General features: G+C 48.3%; 1 protein-coding gene across 1 annotated transcript; it reads left to right on the plus strand.

Annotated features, from left to right (window-relative positions):
* Positions 1 to 1,144: 1,144 nt before the first annotated feature.
* LOC118083991 (disintegrin and metalloproteinase domain-containing protein 20-like) lies at positions 1,145 to 4,924 on the plus strand. The gene has a single exon (XM_035113203.2). It carries the CDS (start codon positions 1,431 to 1,433, stop codon positions 3,642 to 3,644), a length of 2,214 nt encoding a protein of 737 aa, XP_034969094.2. The 5' UTR covers positions 1,145 to 1,430; the 3' UTR covers positions 3,645 to 4,924.
* The last annotated feature ends 9,254 nt before the right edge of the window (positions 4,925 to 14,178 follow it).

The following is a 14,178-nucleotide window of genomic DNA, read 5'->3' on the forward strand; positions in this document are numbered from 1 at the left end:
TACCTACTTATCTATCTGTCAATTTGTCATCTATCTATCTATCTGTCATCTATATCTATCTATCTATCTATCTATCTATCTATCTATCTATCTATCTATCTAGAGTTGCCTTTCTGCCGTTGTTTCCCCTATGTGAGCATGGAAGAGAGCAAGCAAGCAGGAAGGAAGGTGCATGGGGGTCAGACAGGCAAGTCATTCTATCAGTTATATTTTATTTACACAATTGGAATTAATTTCAGGAACCAAAATGCTTTTTTCTGTGCAGCCTGAGCAGGAGCAGTGAACACTGTTATAGTTCATTATTATAGCTTGTTTTCACTTACCTCACATTTCTGAAGAATATCTGAACATTATGAATGGTCTGTTTCACCAATAAGAAAAAGAGGTTGGAATAGGCCAATATATATGTGATTTGTACTTGGATAAAGGTGACTTTTCTTCTTTAAGTCCTTAAATTTCTTAACCCAGCTCAAGGTAGTCATCTGAACTAGCCAGAAATTTAACTGATAATCACAGTCAGTCCATCATTTGAAAAATAAGAATTTAGAGCCACCTGATGCTAAAATGGGAACTAGACATTACATTTTGGCGAATGTAACCTTGGTTTAAGGAGCCATTTACTGCCTGGCTTATATACATGAGTTTCTAACACTGACCACTACACTGACCACTAAGCCACCTAGCAGCTGCATTTTGTACTAGCTGCAGCTACCAAACCAAGTGCAAGGGTCATCTAATTGTAAAGTTATCTTGTCTGTGGTAATGGGAACAGCAGATTCTAGCAGCAGAACAGCCTTTATACACAGCACATCATGATTTGATGAATCACGTTCAAGTATACAAACCCCCTTTTTAACAGCCCCTCTGTTACCTCAGTGACCTCCTCCCTACCCTGAAATTTTGTAAGTTATTAATTAAAATCATGACAAGTCCTCAGGCTATGACCATTTACTTTGATGTCTCACTATAGCATTGTGCTTGGGGAGCTTAAGATTATCTGTGAAGAGGATCACTCCAGTGCAAGCAAGATAGTAACATCCCCCAAGGAGCCTCTCTTAAATAGAATTCATACCGTATATATTGTATTAGTATGAGGTTAGTGATTTTGGTTATTTTTCACTCCCCTAACATCTTGGCCCAAAAATTGTCTTCAGAACATCCTGTCCTTCCTGTAACTGCCCTTTTTGCTAACCATCTTCTAGGTTCTCCCCCACCCTTTCCATTCTCTCCCCATTCCGTCTTGTTAATAACCAAGCTCCGCCCACATTCCAAAGGGAAATCTCCTGACAGTTGCTATAGACAGAATCCTTCTCCTCTATCTAACATGCAGCCTTCTTCCTATCTTGCCTTGCACCCACAAGAAGCTTCCCTATTGAGAAAGACAAGCAAGAGTGGAGTGGTCTAGTGAATTATTTCACCGATCAAGGAAAATGACTAGCAATCTTGCCTGGCTACTGGTGCTGATCTCATGGAACGTGTTATGTGAGAATGCAGGTCAGAAGCCACCACAGGGTTTTAGATATGCTTCTTATGAAGTGATCATCCCAAGGAAACTTACTCCCCGATATGGAGAACATGAAACTCATGATGTCACATACCTGCTGCAGATTGAGGGGAAGGGTCTTGTGGTGATGCTCAGGAAAAAGAAGAGCTTTGTCCCTAAACACTTCACTGTCATCACATACAGTAAGGAGGGAGACCTCCAGGTGGACTATCCTTTCATCAAAGATGACTGCTTCTACCATGGCTTTGTACAAGACAAGCCTTCCTCTAGGGTCACCCTCAGCACTTGCTCGGGGGGCCTCAGGGGTCTGCTTCACTTAGAAAATTACACCTTTGAAATTGAACCTGTTCAGGCACCTGGTACTCCTCAACATGTGGTGTACAGATTGGAGGGAATTGAAGGTGCTGTTCGCATGAGGTGTGGGCTAACAAAGGAAAAGCAAAGGCGCCAAGAGGCCATGTTCCAAAACAAAATGAAAGTATGGACTGAAAGTGCTGCTAGAGGAGCCTGGTGGTCACACACCAGGTATGTAGAGGTTGCAATCGTGATAGAACATGAACGATATGTCCAGTTTGGCAGAAATGAAAGTCGTGTTGCTAGGCAAGTTATGGATATCATCCATACTGCAAACTCAATATATGAGCCACTGTCTCTTGAGATTTCTATAGCTGGCTTGGAGATATGGACAGAAAAAAACCTCATAAAAATTGTTAACAGCATAGATGACACTCATAATATGTTCACCAGCTATTTAAAAAGTTCACTAAGTAAACGTATGCAACTTGACGCTGCTCACTTATTTATATATAAGAGTTATGGAAGTACACTTGGATTAGCGTTCATAAATACAGTTTGTAATACCCATTGGGCATCTGGTGTTGAATCATATGTGACTACCAGTTTGTTCCTTATTTCTCACACCTTTTCCCATGAATTAGGACACAATCTTGGAATGAAACATGATGAAAAATACTGTACTTGTGGTCGAAGTTCTTGTATAATGGCTGAATATCAAACAACCTCTGATAAGTTTAGCAACTGTAGTTATAAAGAATATTTCAACATAAGAAACAGACAATGTTTGCTAATTCCACCAGACTCCGATAAAATATATAAATTTGCATACTGTGGAAATGAAGTAGTGGAAGATGGAGAGGAATGTGATTGTGGTTCACCTGATCAATGCAAGTTGGATCCATGTTGCCAGTCTGATTGCATGTTGAGTCCAAGTGCTGCTTGTGCTTTTGGACAGTGTTGTAGTGAGTGTCAGTATCTTCCAGTTCATAAGGTTTGCAGAGAACCGGTCAGCAGTTGTGATCTCCCTGAGTACTGCAATGGGACTTCAGAATGGTGTCCTGAAGATGTTTATGTACAAGATGGTGCCCCGTGTAGTGATGGTGTATACTGTTATCATGGGAATTGCACAACTCACAACAGGCAGTGCAGAATGATCTTTGGGATCAAAGCAATCAGTGCATCAAAGGATTGTTTTAGTGAAATGAATGCTCGAGGTGATCGCTTTGGAAACTGTGGGCTTATACATGACACTTATAAGAAATGTGATACTCAGAACATCTTATGCGGCCGAATCCAGTGTGAAAATATTGATGCAGTACCTTCTTTGGAGGAACACAGAACCATAATTAATACGCCCCTTGGCAATAGGAAATGCTGGAGTACAGATTACCATGCTGGAATGGAGATACCTGATATTGGAGCAGTGAGAGATGGGACTCCTTGTGGCACAGAAATGATGTGCATTAATGCGGAGTGCAAGAGTGTGTCCCTCTTGAAATATGATTGCAATGTCACAAAGTGTCATAATCGAGGAATATGCAACTCTCACAAACATTGTCACTGTGATAATGGCTGGGCCCCTCCAGACTGTCAAAACAAAGGTAATGGTGGCAGCATTGACAGTGGACCTCCTCCACCAGGGAAGGCTTCACAGCGTAGTGTCACCATGATAGGAATTATAGCAGCAATTGTATTTCTTGTTTCTACTGTTCTTGCTATTCTTGGGCTGGGTATTTATTTCCGCAAGCCTCTGAGAGAGCGGTTTGTAAAAAAACCAGAACAAACACATGAAGAATATGTAAAAGAGGAAGAAAATCCTGTCCCAACTGAATCAGAGAATTGAACAATACACTGAATGTGTCAAATAGATGCACAGAAATAATGGACAGCATTATGCAGAGATTTCTAAAGTTTCTAAAGTTTTAAAAGCCCTACATTTGTCTACTACGCACAACAGGGCAGAACTCTGCAATGTGTTCATGTCTGTATTCTCTAACTCTCAGAAGTATCTCCCTCAAGCTCACTGGGGAAAAGAAATATCTGTGAAGCAAACTAAATACTTTCAACAAAAGCCAGGCTCGGAATAAAATCCCATTCTCACAGAAACCAACATAACCACTGATGCCATTTGAATAACTGAGGTGATGTTCTAAAATATGCTAGTTGTAGAGCAGTAAAAAGGCAACAAAATATTTCTAACAGCTGAGCATCACAACGTTATGTAATCTTAGTGATTCCATGCCTTCATATCAAAGCAACTGAAGAATGGATACAGAAACCATGGAAACAAAAACAATGCTAAAATGACAAAATGTTTATTTGTTTATTTAATTTATTCCACACACTTTAAAGAAAGTAATCCAAAGTGATTTATAATATAGAAACAAACACATACTGTACATTGAAACCAGGAGAAAATAAAATAAAAACCAAAGATAAATCTAAACTAAAATCCCATTTTTAAAAGGCGGGATTAAAACATTCCACCCACTGGAGACCACAGATAACTAAAAACAAAGATCTAGCAAAAGAGGGGGGAGTTTTTGCTTAGTGCCTTGTAGTGCTTGTAGTCTGAGGTCTTCACTTACTCAGAGTCCAAGCTGGCACTGTTTTGAGCCTGGTCCTCAGCTATCCATGTCTCCACTGTAATTGGAGAAAACCACCTTTCTTTGTTTCTACAGAGGTTCCCTACAAATAAAAGGCAAGTGTACAAAACCAGGACGTATCTCTCTAAAACACACACACACACTCATTTCAGTTTTTCGGCCAGAAAAAATATTAGAAAAAGTTAGTCTGTTAAAGCCTATAAAACAATTTGTTCTACCAAGACACTTTGGCTGATTTACTACAAATTCATATTATCCCAAAGATGTATTTAAATCAGTTTGTATATGTGTGCAGTGTAATGTTGTAACTCTTTGTGACCTATTTCAACTATATATTACTTTTCAAAACTGCTTTGAAGTCCCCCCCCCTACAATCAAGTGATATATAAATTTTATTAAATAAATAAATAAATAAACATTTGCAGTTGCCGTCATCTTTTTTAAAATCAAAATCAAAATTAAAAAGAATAGATTAAGTCAGTAGAGCAGAGACTTTTAATCTCAGGGTTGTGGATTTGATTCCTGCATTGCATGGGGCTGGAGTAGAAGACCTTCATGATCCCTTCAAATTCTACAATTCTATGATTCTACTGGCTGGCCCGGCCACGCGTTGCTGTGGGTCATCCCTGTGATTCCCCCCACCCTGTCCCAATCCGTGACGTATCCCGCCCCCTCCCACTCCCAGGTCATCTGTGTGAGTGTTCCCACCATGTCCCGACCCATGAACTATCCTGTCCCCTCCCCCCCATCCCTTGGTTCATCCCTGTGATTCCCTCCACCCTGTCCAAATTTGTTTATAAACTGAATGAGGGATATTTTTGTACAGTATAGTATTTGTTGTGTAAGGCATAGAGGTTAGTGTTGTGATTTTGTTTAGGGTGTTCTTTGTTTTTGACTCAGTGTTAGTTGGAGGTGGTAAGGGGTTTGAATGTGGTTGTTCTGTGTGTGGGTTGTGGTGCAAGTGTGGCTGCCTGGAGGTTTTATTTTTTATTTTGGTTTTGTGAGGTTTTGTTTTAGGTGGATAATAATCTTTGTAGTGGAATTTTTGTGTGGGTTGTGGGGGTTTTATTGGTGGGTCTTGTTGTGTTGTGATTGGTGGGTTTTTTCTGGTTTTGGGTTTGGTGTTAGTTAGTATGGGGTATGGTTATGTTCTTATTTTTATTGGGTGTTTTTTAAAGTGAATTAGTATTACATGGACATGGTAATGGGTTTGAATGTGGTTGTAGTTTATGTGTTGTGTGGTTTTTGATTAGTGGTGTAAGTTTGGATGGTTGGAGGTTTTTCTGTACGTTGGTTATGTGAGGTTGTGTTTTAGGTTGTTATTCCTATGTGGAGTTGATTTTGGGGGGGGGGTTGGGGGGTGTTGGTGTTGGTGGGTGTTCCTTGATGGTGGGTGTGGGTTGTGGGATGTTTTTGTGTTGAAGACAGTGGTTTGGGGGTGTGACGTACCTTTGATGTTGTTGTTGGATTTTTTTTAGTGGTGGTGGCGGGACCCTGACTGTTTTGTGGTGGTGGCGGGGTCCGTTTTGTTTTGGTGTTGCCGGCGGTGGTTGCAATGGGAGGTCTGGCCTGCTCTGTGGGATTTCTGCGGTGGTAGCAGGGCTTGGTTTCCCTCACGGGTTTGTTGTTGTTGGTTTTTGGTGCGAGCGGAGGTTTGGCTCGTGGCGTCGTTGGGGGTGGTAGAAGCGGTGGCAATGGCGGTAGCAGCAACCATGGGCCCTGGGCTGCCTTACGGGGTTGTTTCAGTGGAGGCGAGGTGTGTTTTTGTCGCGGTGTCGGTGGGCTGCAGGGGGTTTTTCTACGGAGGTGAGGGGTTTTTTGTCGCGGCATCGGTGGAGGTGGGCTGCAGGGGTTTGTTGCTTCTTTGGCGGTGTACGGGCTGCATTGGGGTCAGCGGGGGCGGCCGTGGGGTGTGGGCTGTCTTGTGGGGTTGTTTGGGGGAATGGGAGTTTCGGTTTGAGGTTGTGGCGGCTGGGGGTGGGTTGTATCGTGGGGAGGGTGCCTTGGTGAGTAGGGCTGTCTCCTGCCGTTGCCGTTTGTGGAGTAATGGCGGTTGTGGGGGTTTCAGCATGTCAGGGGGTGTTGTCAAGCTCTTACCCTGCCCTCGGAGATGCTGTTTCTGGCTCCCCCCCCCCAGCATGCACTTTGGGGTGAGTTGTGTGTTCTGGAATATGTTGTTTTGGGGGTTTTACATGGCGAAGGTGTGACATCTGTCTTAGGTAACTTTCTAAGGTCCTTCGGACATTAACGTGATGTTGTGTCAAAATTTGACCGCAATCGGCCAAGCGGTTTTGGTGAAAAGTGGACACACACCCACATGCCCTTTTTACATTTTTATATATATAGATGATAAGAGAGCATTGTAATTTCTTTATAAAAATGTATTCTGCTTAATATATATTTAGAGTGTGACCCGTAACACTCAGTAAATCAAAACAAAGCTATTTGTCACAAAGAAAATCGATTTAGTCATGAAAATAAAAGAAAAAAATATTCTGGAAATCAATTATCATGCAATGGAATTCTAAAAAGCCATGTCAGATTTCTGGTGTTGAGAGTGATTTTAAAGCTTCAAAAGTAAGTCATGCCAGACCAATCTGATTTCTTTTTTTTTTTTATGGAATTACAAACTTGGTGGTTGAGGGAAATGCTGTGGATATAGTGCTGTATACCTCGGGTTACAGCCGCTTCAGTTTGCATCTTTTTGGGTTGCGCTCCACGCCGAACCTGGAAGTACCAAAATGGGTTACTTCCAGGTTTCAGTGCGTGTGCATGCATAGAAGCGCTAAATCGTGCTTTGCGCATGCGCAGAAGCCCCGAATCGCGACCCACACGTGTGCAGACGCGGGTTGTGAACGCTGTGGGTTGCAAACGTGTCTCCCACATGGATCACGTTCGCAACCCAAGTGTCCACTGTATCTCGATTTCAGTAAGGCGGTACCTATTTATCTACTTGCACTGGTATGCAGACAATGAGAAACCCATCAGACCATCTCTGTAAGAAAACACACACTTTGTTTTCTGTTAATAAGAAAAACTCAGAAAAGTTTTCCTGCTAAAGCAGTGGTCAGCAAACTTTTTCAGCAGGGGGCCTCAACTGTCCCTCAGACCTTGTGAGGGGCTAGACTATATTTTTTTGGGGGGGGGGAAATGAACAAAATTCCTATGACCCACAAATAACCCAGAGATGCATTTTAAATAAAAGCACACAATCTACTCATGTAAAAACACGCTGATTCCCGGACCATTAGCAGGCCGGATTTAGAAGGCGATTGGGCCGCATCCTGCCCCCGGGCCTTAGTTAGCCAACCCATGTGCTAAAGTGTATAAATCAGTTTATTGTACCATGGCACTGTTTGGATTGTTCCAAACTTATACCCCCCTCCTCTTGTGTGTTTTAATCAGTTTACACCAACACAGGACATAAATGTGCTGTTTAATTTTGTTATTGCTTGTTGTCACAGTGGCCGGAGTGGGCTACTTCAGAGTAACGACGCTACGCAGCTCTGCATTTTATTCTTTTATTGGTGCTGCGTATTTACAGTGCTGAAGTCATTGCTATTTACACGGAGTGATGTGGTCAGTCGGTTCCAGAACCTCCGAATGGCTTTTGGCGCGTCTTTCTCCAACACAAAAGCTTTGGCAGACCCATCCTCTTTCCCCTCCTCTTTCTGCGTAATTCCGGAGTTGGGGGGATGGGTCTCCCCCCCTTATTCGCCCCTTCCTGTCCCACCTGGGACCCTGGCTCCTCTACCTTGCCTGAGCCTCGGACACGACTTCCTGCTTCCCCATTGGAATCGGAACTCTCTCTGCTTTCCCCTGTGCTCGGGGATGGGCTTGAACTCAGGAGGGGAGGGACTTCGCGATATCCCCTGTCCCTCACATCCACCCCCCTCCCAAGCTCTCCTTCACCCCTCCCCAGGTCCCCCCCAGGTGTCGGTGACGACTGGAAGCCTAAGAACTCAGTGCCTTCCGAGCCCGTTGGTGTGAACACCTCCCCCCAGTCCTGTGATCCCCCCCCTTCCGCCTGGGAGGACGGGAATCCCAAAAAGTCCGTGGCGTCAGAGCTGGTAGGGGTAAAAATGTTCTGCCAATCTGCTCCTTCCTCTGACTGGGTGGATCTCGGTGACACCCATACCTCATCCTCTGGTTCCTCAAACTCCGCTTCCCAGCGCCATGGTGAACTGCTCTCCCGTGCTTCCTCCCCCTCCCCCTCCCTTTCCATGCGCCAGGGCTTGGGTCTATGGGGAAAGAGGGCGTGAAATTCTTCTACCAGGAATTCCTCCTGTATCTGAGTGGCTGGGACCCATTCATTCTGGGACGGTGGAGCATCCTCCCATGCCATGAGGTACTCCAGGCCCCCCACCCCCCTCCTTGAGTCCAGGATGGCCGTGGCCTCATTGAGTTGCTCCCTGCCTTCTCTCTCCCCCCCTCCCTCAGGGGTTTGTTCGCTGCCTCGGAGCCTGCTGCTTTCCCTGTACGGCGACAGCAGCGATCTATGAAACACTGGGTGCACCCTCATGTCCTCTGGCAGTGCCAGCCTGTATGCCACCGGGTTGACCTGTTGCGTGACCGTGAAGGGGCCCAACCTTCTGGGCGCCAGCTTTTTGCACCTCCCTCTGATGGGAAGGCCCTCCGAGGACAACCAAACTTTGTCCCCCACCCTAATGACCTCCCCCGGTCGCCTGTGGCGATCTGCCCCCTTCTTGTACGCTTCCTTGGCTCTCTCCAAGTGTTCTCTGAGCTGCTGGTGCACCGTCTCCAGTTCCTCTGCCCAATCCTCAGCCTGTGGGCCCTCCTCCTCCTCCTCCCCCTCCCTCTCTGGGAAAGATCTGAGGTCGCGCCCGTAATTGGCCTTAAAGGGCGACACCCCTGTGGAGACGTGCACCGCATTGTTGTAGGCAAATTCTGCCAGTGGCAGGCGATCCACCCAGTCCGTTTGCCGCTGGCTGACGTAGCATCTCAGGTACTGCTGCAGAATGGCGTTGACCCTCTCCGCCTGTCCATTGGTCTGCGGGTGTCTAGCCGTCGACAAGCTGACCTCCACCTGCAGGAGGTTCATGAGCTGCCGCCAGAACCTGGAAACAAATTGGCGGCCACGATCCGAAATAACCCTTAAAGGTAATCCATGCAGTCTGAATACGTGATCCACAAACAGTTTGGCTGTCTCTTCTGCAGAGACCGCCCTGGCACACGGTATAAAGTGGCACATTTTGGACATGAGGTCCACCACCACCAACACTGCGGTCTTGCCCCTGGAAGAAGGCAGATCTGTGATGAAGTCCATGGACACCACTTCCCATGGCCTGTGTGGCGTGGCTAAGGGCTCCAGCAATCCCGGTGGCGCTGCTCTGACCACCTTTGCCCGCTGGCAGGTGTCACAGCCCCGTACATAGTCTCGAACATCTTCCCGCACCCCTGGCCACCAGAAGTGTCTCATGACTAGGTGAGCGGTTTTGTCCCTCCCAAAATGACCCGCCGTTGGGTTGTCGTGCATCTGCTTGAGGACCGTACGTCTAAGCTGGGTGGTGGGCAGGTACAGTGCACCCTTGTAGAAAAGCAGCCCCCTGCGTTCTGCAAAGTCTTTTGCCTGCTCCCCCCCCTCTCAGTTCTCTGAAGATGCGGTTGGCAAATTCATCCGCTGCCGTCAGTGCTGTGAGTTCCGCCTCGCTCACCACTGCTGCTCCGCAGGACCATGCTGACGGGGGGGAAATGTGCCTGGGTGCCGGTGGCGCCTCCTCCTCCATGTACTCTGGCTTGCGGGAGAGGGCATCCGCCCTGACATTCTGCTCTCCCGGGATGTAGTGTATGGAGAAGTTGAAGTTCGAGAAGAACTCTGCCCACCGTATCTGCCGCTGGTTGAGCACCCTGGCAGTTCTCCAGAACTCCAGGTTCTTGTGGTCTGTGCACACCTGGATGGGGTGCTTGGCGCCCACCAGGAAGTGTCTCCAGTGCTGGAACGCAGCGTGGATCGCAAGAAGTTCCCGATCAAACACCGTGTAGTTTCGCTCTGGCTGGGTCAACTTCCTGGAGAAGAAGGCACAGGGTCTCCACTCTCTGTTGGCGTCCAGTTGCAACAAAATGGCGCCCACAGCTTTATCAGAAGCATCTGTCTCCACGCGTAGGGGCGCGTCCTGAACCACGTGGAACAGGTTCTGGTCTGAGGCGAACACCCTCTTGAGGCTTTCGAACGCTGCTTGCGCCTCTGGTGTCCACCTGAACTTCTGCTTGCCTCTCAGGCAGTCAGTGATGGGAGCCGTAACGCGAGAGAAGTTCTTGATGAACTTCCTGTAGAAGTTGGCGAAGCCTAGTAGGCGTTGGGCATCTTTGCGCGTCCTGGGGCTGTGCCAGTCCTTGTCCATCGCCAGCCCCTTGTCTGACAGCTTGTAGCCCAGGAAGTCCACCTCCTTGGTGTGAAACTTGCACTTCTCCAGCTTCACATACAGGTGGTTCTCCTTCAGGCGCTGCAACACCTCCCTGACATCTTTCACATGCTGCACTGGGTCATCGGAATAGATAAGGATGTCATCCAGGAAGACCAAGCATTTCCTGAAGAGGAGGGACCCCAGGACGTGGTGCATGAAGGCCTGGAAGCATGCTGAGCCCCCTTGCAACCCGAAGGGCATCACCAGATATTCAAAAGAGCCCAGAGGCGTGAACATCGTGGTTTTCCATTCATCGCCTTCCCGGATCCTGATCAAGTTGTACGCCCCCCTCAGGTCTAGCTTGGTGAAAATCTTGCCCCTGCGTGCCGCTGTCAGGAGATCATCCACTCTGGGCATGGGGAAAGCCACTGGCTCTGTCACTGAATTCAGCCGTCTAAAATCCACCACAAGACGGCGCTGTTGCGTGTCTTTCTTGTCCACCCAGAAGACCGGGCTGCCCCCTGCTGCCTTGCTTTCTCTGATGAACCCCCGCTTGAGGTTCTTGTCGATGAAAGCGCGCAGATCCTCCAGTTCCTGGTCTGACATGGCGTACAGCTTGGCTGGGGGTATAGTTGCCCCTGGCACCAGGTTGATCTGGCAGTCAAAAGGCCTGTGTGGGGGTAGGTGGTCGGACTCCGCTTCGCTGAAGACCTCCTGCAGGTCCCAGTACGGCTTGGGTATCGCCTCACCCCCTTTGACGTGCATGGTGGCTACCGTGGCTATCGGAGGCCCCTCCCCTGGTTGGTGCTGCATGCAATGTTCCAGGCAAAAGTCCGATCCAAAAGTGATGCACCTCTGGTGCCAACTGATGGAGGGGTCGTGGCGCGCCAGCCAGCTCATGCCCAAAACGATGGGGGGGGGTCTGAGATGGTGGTGACGTTGAATGCCAGCGTCTCTGAGTGCCTTCCCACCGTCATTTTCATGGGGGGGGTTTGATGAGTGATGGCCCCTCCCAGCAGCTCTCTGCCGTCAATGGTCGCCACGTGCAGAGGAAAATCCAGCTGCAGAAGCTGGATCTGGTGCTCTTCTGCAAAGTTTCTCGAGAAGAAGTTCGCTGACGCCCCACTGTCAATTAGGGCGAGGACCGTCAGGGGATAGCCATTTGGGAGCGTGAGCGTCACTTCTAGAACCACTCCTGCTCTGGGAGGGGTGGGCTGGCTCTGCTCCTCTCTGTGCGGGTGGGTGGGCTGGGGCTGTTGTCTGCTGACTGTGCCTGGCTGCTGCCCCTTGTCTCCTGCAGCCAGGCTTTCTCGTTTCCCTGCTGTGGTGCTGCGTCAGTGGGGGAGGGCACAACCGTTCCCGCCTTTCCTTGCCACTCCCTGCGATGTGGGCAGTCTCTGACGAGATGCTGGGGGGAGTTGCAGAGAAAGCAATTCCCACCCCTTCCCTCCTTGCGTCTTGGCGCCGCTGGGGTTTGAAAAGCCCGCGCGCGCGCGCGCTATCAATCTGCATGGGTTCCTGGTCCTGGCTGGCCCCAGGCGTGGCTTGAAAGGGTTGTTGGGGGAGTGGCTTCTCCTGCGACCGTGGGAACCAAGCCCGCTTTGCGCGCGTTGCTTGCTTGTCGCTCCACCGGGATTCCTGTCTCACCCCCACCGCCAGAGCCGCTTTGCTCAGCTGATCCATATTACTGGGCTTTGGACCTCTCGAGAGCTCATCCTTCACCTCCTCATGCAACCCCAAGTAGAACGCCGCTTGCATTGGGGGTGACTCCAGTTCCCACCCCAATCTGTGCACCAGCATGGTGAATTTCGCCCAATACGCGCGAACTGTCATATTTCCTTGGCGTAAATTATGAAGTTCCTCCTTAGTCTGGTCCATATGACTATCGGACGAATACATCGTTTTCAAACCTTCTAGAAATAGTTTGACATTCTTCATGCAAGGATTCTTTGTTGCGATTAACGGTCTTAGCCACTCCCTGGCTGCCCCGGTAAGGTGCTCCACAATAAACGCTACCCTGTGCTCATCATCAGGGAACTCATCGTGGTGCAGCTCAAGAGCATACACAATCTCAGTCTCAAAGCCCTGATATTCCCTCGGGTCTCCATTGAACTTGCTTACTAGGGTCCCGGCTCTCCTTCCTGGCAGCACTTGGACTTGGGGTGCCCCTCCCGCCTTGTTTTTCTCTGCATCCAGCTTGTTTTGGAGGTCTACCGCCACCGCCCTTAATTCCTGCTCTCTTTCCTGTAGCGCTCTCACCTGTTCCGCAAGTTGTAGCCGGTCGTCCTGGACCTTCTTAGTCTCTTCTTTAGCTGCCTTCAATTCCCCCTGCGCCTGCAGCGACAGCTGCTGCAGTTCTTGCTGGGCTTGCTCCGCGATCTGCCGCCATCTCTCCGCCTCTGACACGCTCATCCCGGCAACTCCAAAGTAGCCCAAAAAAGGATTCGGAGGTTGCTGTCACAGTGGCCGGAGTGGGCTACTTCAGAGTAACGACGCTACGCAGCTCTGCATTTTATTCTTTTATTGGTGCTGCGTATTTACAGTGCTGAAGTCATTGCTATTTACACGGAGTGATGTGGTCAGTCGGTTCCAGAACCTCCGAATGGCTTTTGGCGCGTCTTTCTCCAACACAAAAGCTTTGGCAGACCCATCCTCTTTCCCCTCCTCTTTCTGCGTAATTCCGGAGTTGGGGGGATGGGTCTCCCCCCCTTATTCGCCCCTTCCTGTCCCACCTGGGACCCTGGCTCCTCTACCTTGCCTGAGCCTCGGACACGACTTCCTGCTTCCCCATTGGAATCGGAACTCTCTCTGCTTTCCCCTGTGCTCGGGGATGGGCTTGAACTCAGGAGGGGAGGGACTTCGCGATATCCCCTGTCCCTCACACTTGTGATTAGCAATGGGTGAGAATTCCATTCTAATCGAACAGAAGAACTGCTTTTGCTGCAGTTTGCAAATTTGTCTTGTGCCTTTCATGTAAATGCTATCAGCATTTGTTGCTACTTTTTGTTGCTGTTTTGTTTTTTTAAAAAAGTTCAGCAAAGTTTATAACATCCTGAACAGTAATGAAATAACATCTATTCATCAGTTTATACCTCAGCACTAGTGGGAGTTGAATACTTTGTATAGGCCTCCTGGAGTTTCATCACTTGGAGATGCCATAGTTAACAGCTTAATATGTGTGGCCCAGGGATGTCAGTAAGTCAGTCAATTTTATTACAGCAAGAGCCAGCAATACAAAACAATACAACTCCAAACAACAGATCAGCAATATCATCATCGGAGGGCAGGACAAATTTGTCCTGGCCCAGGGATGTAATGAACCCTGGAATCTGTTCTCATATACCCTGGCTCAGAGATGTGCCCCTGTTTTTCAATGAGCTCATTGGTTGAGCCAGTGGGAAATGGG

The sequence above is a fragment of the Zootoca vivipara genome, chromosome 1 (genome assembly GCF_963506605.1).
Source record: "Zootoca vivipara chromosome 1, rZooViv1.1, whole genome shotgun sequence".
NCBI classification, from domain to species: domain Eukaryota; kingdom Metazoa; phylum Chordata; class Lepidosauria; order Squamata; family Lacertidae; genus Zootoca; species Zootoca vivipara.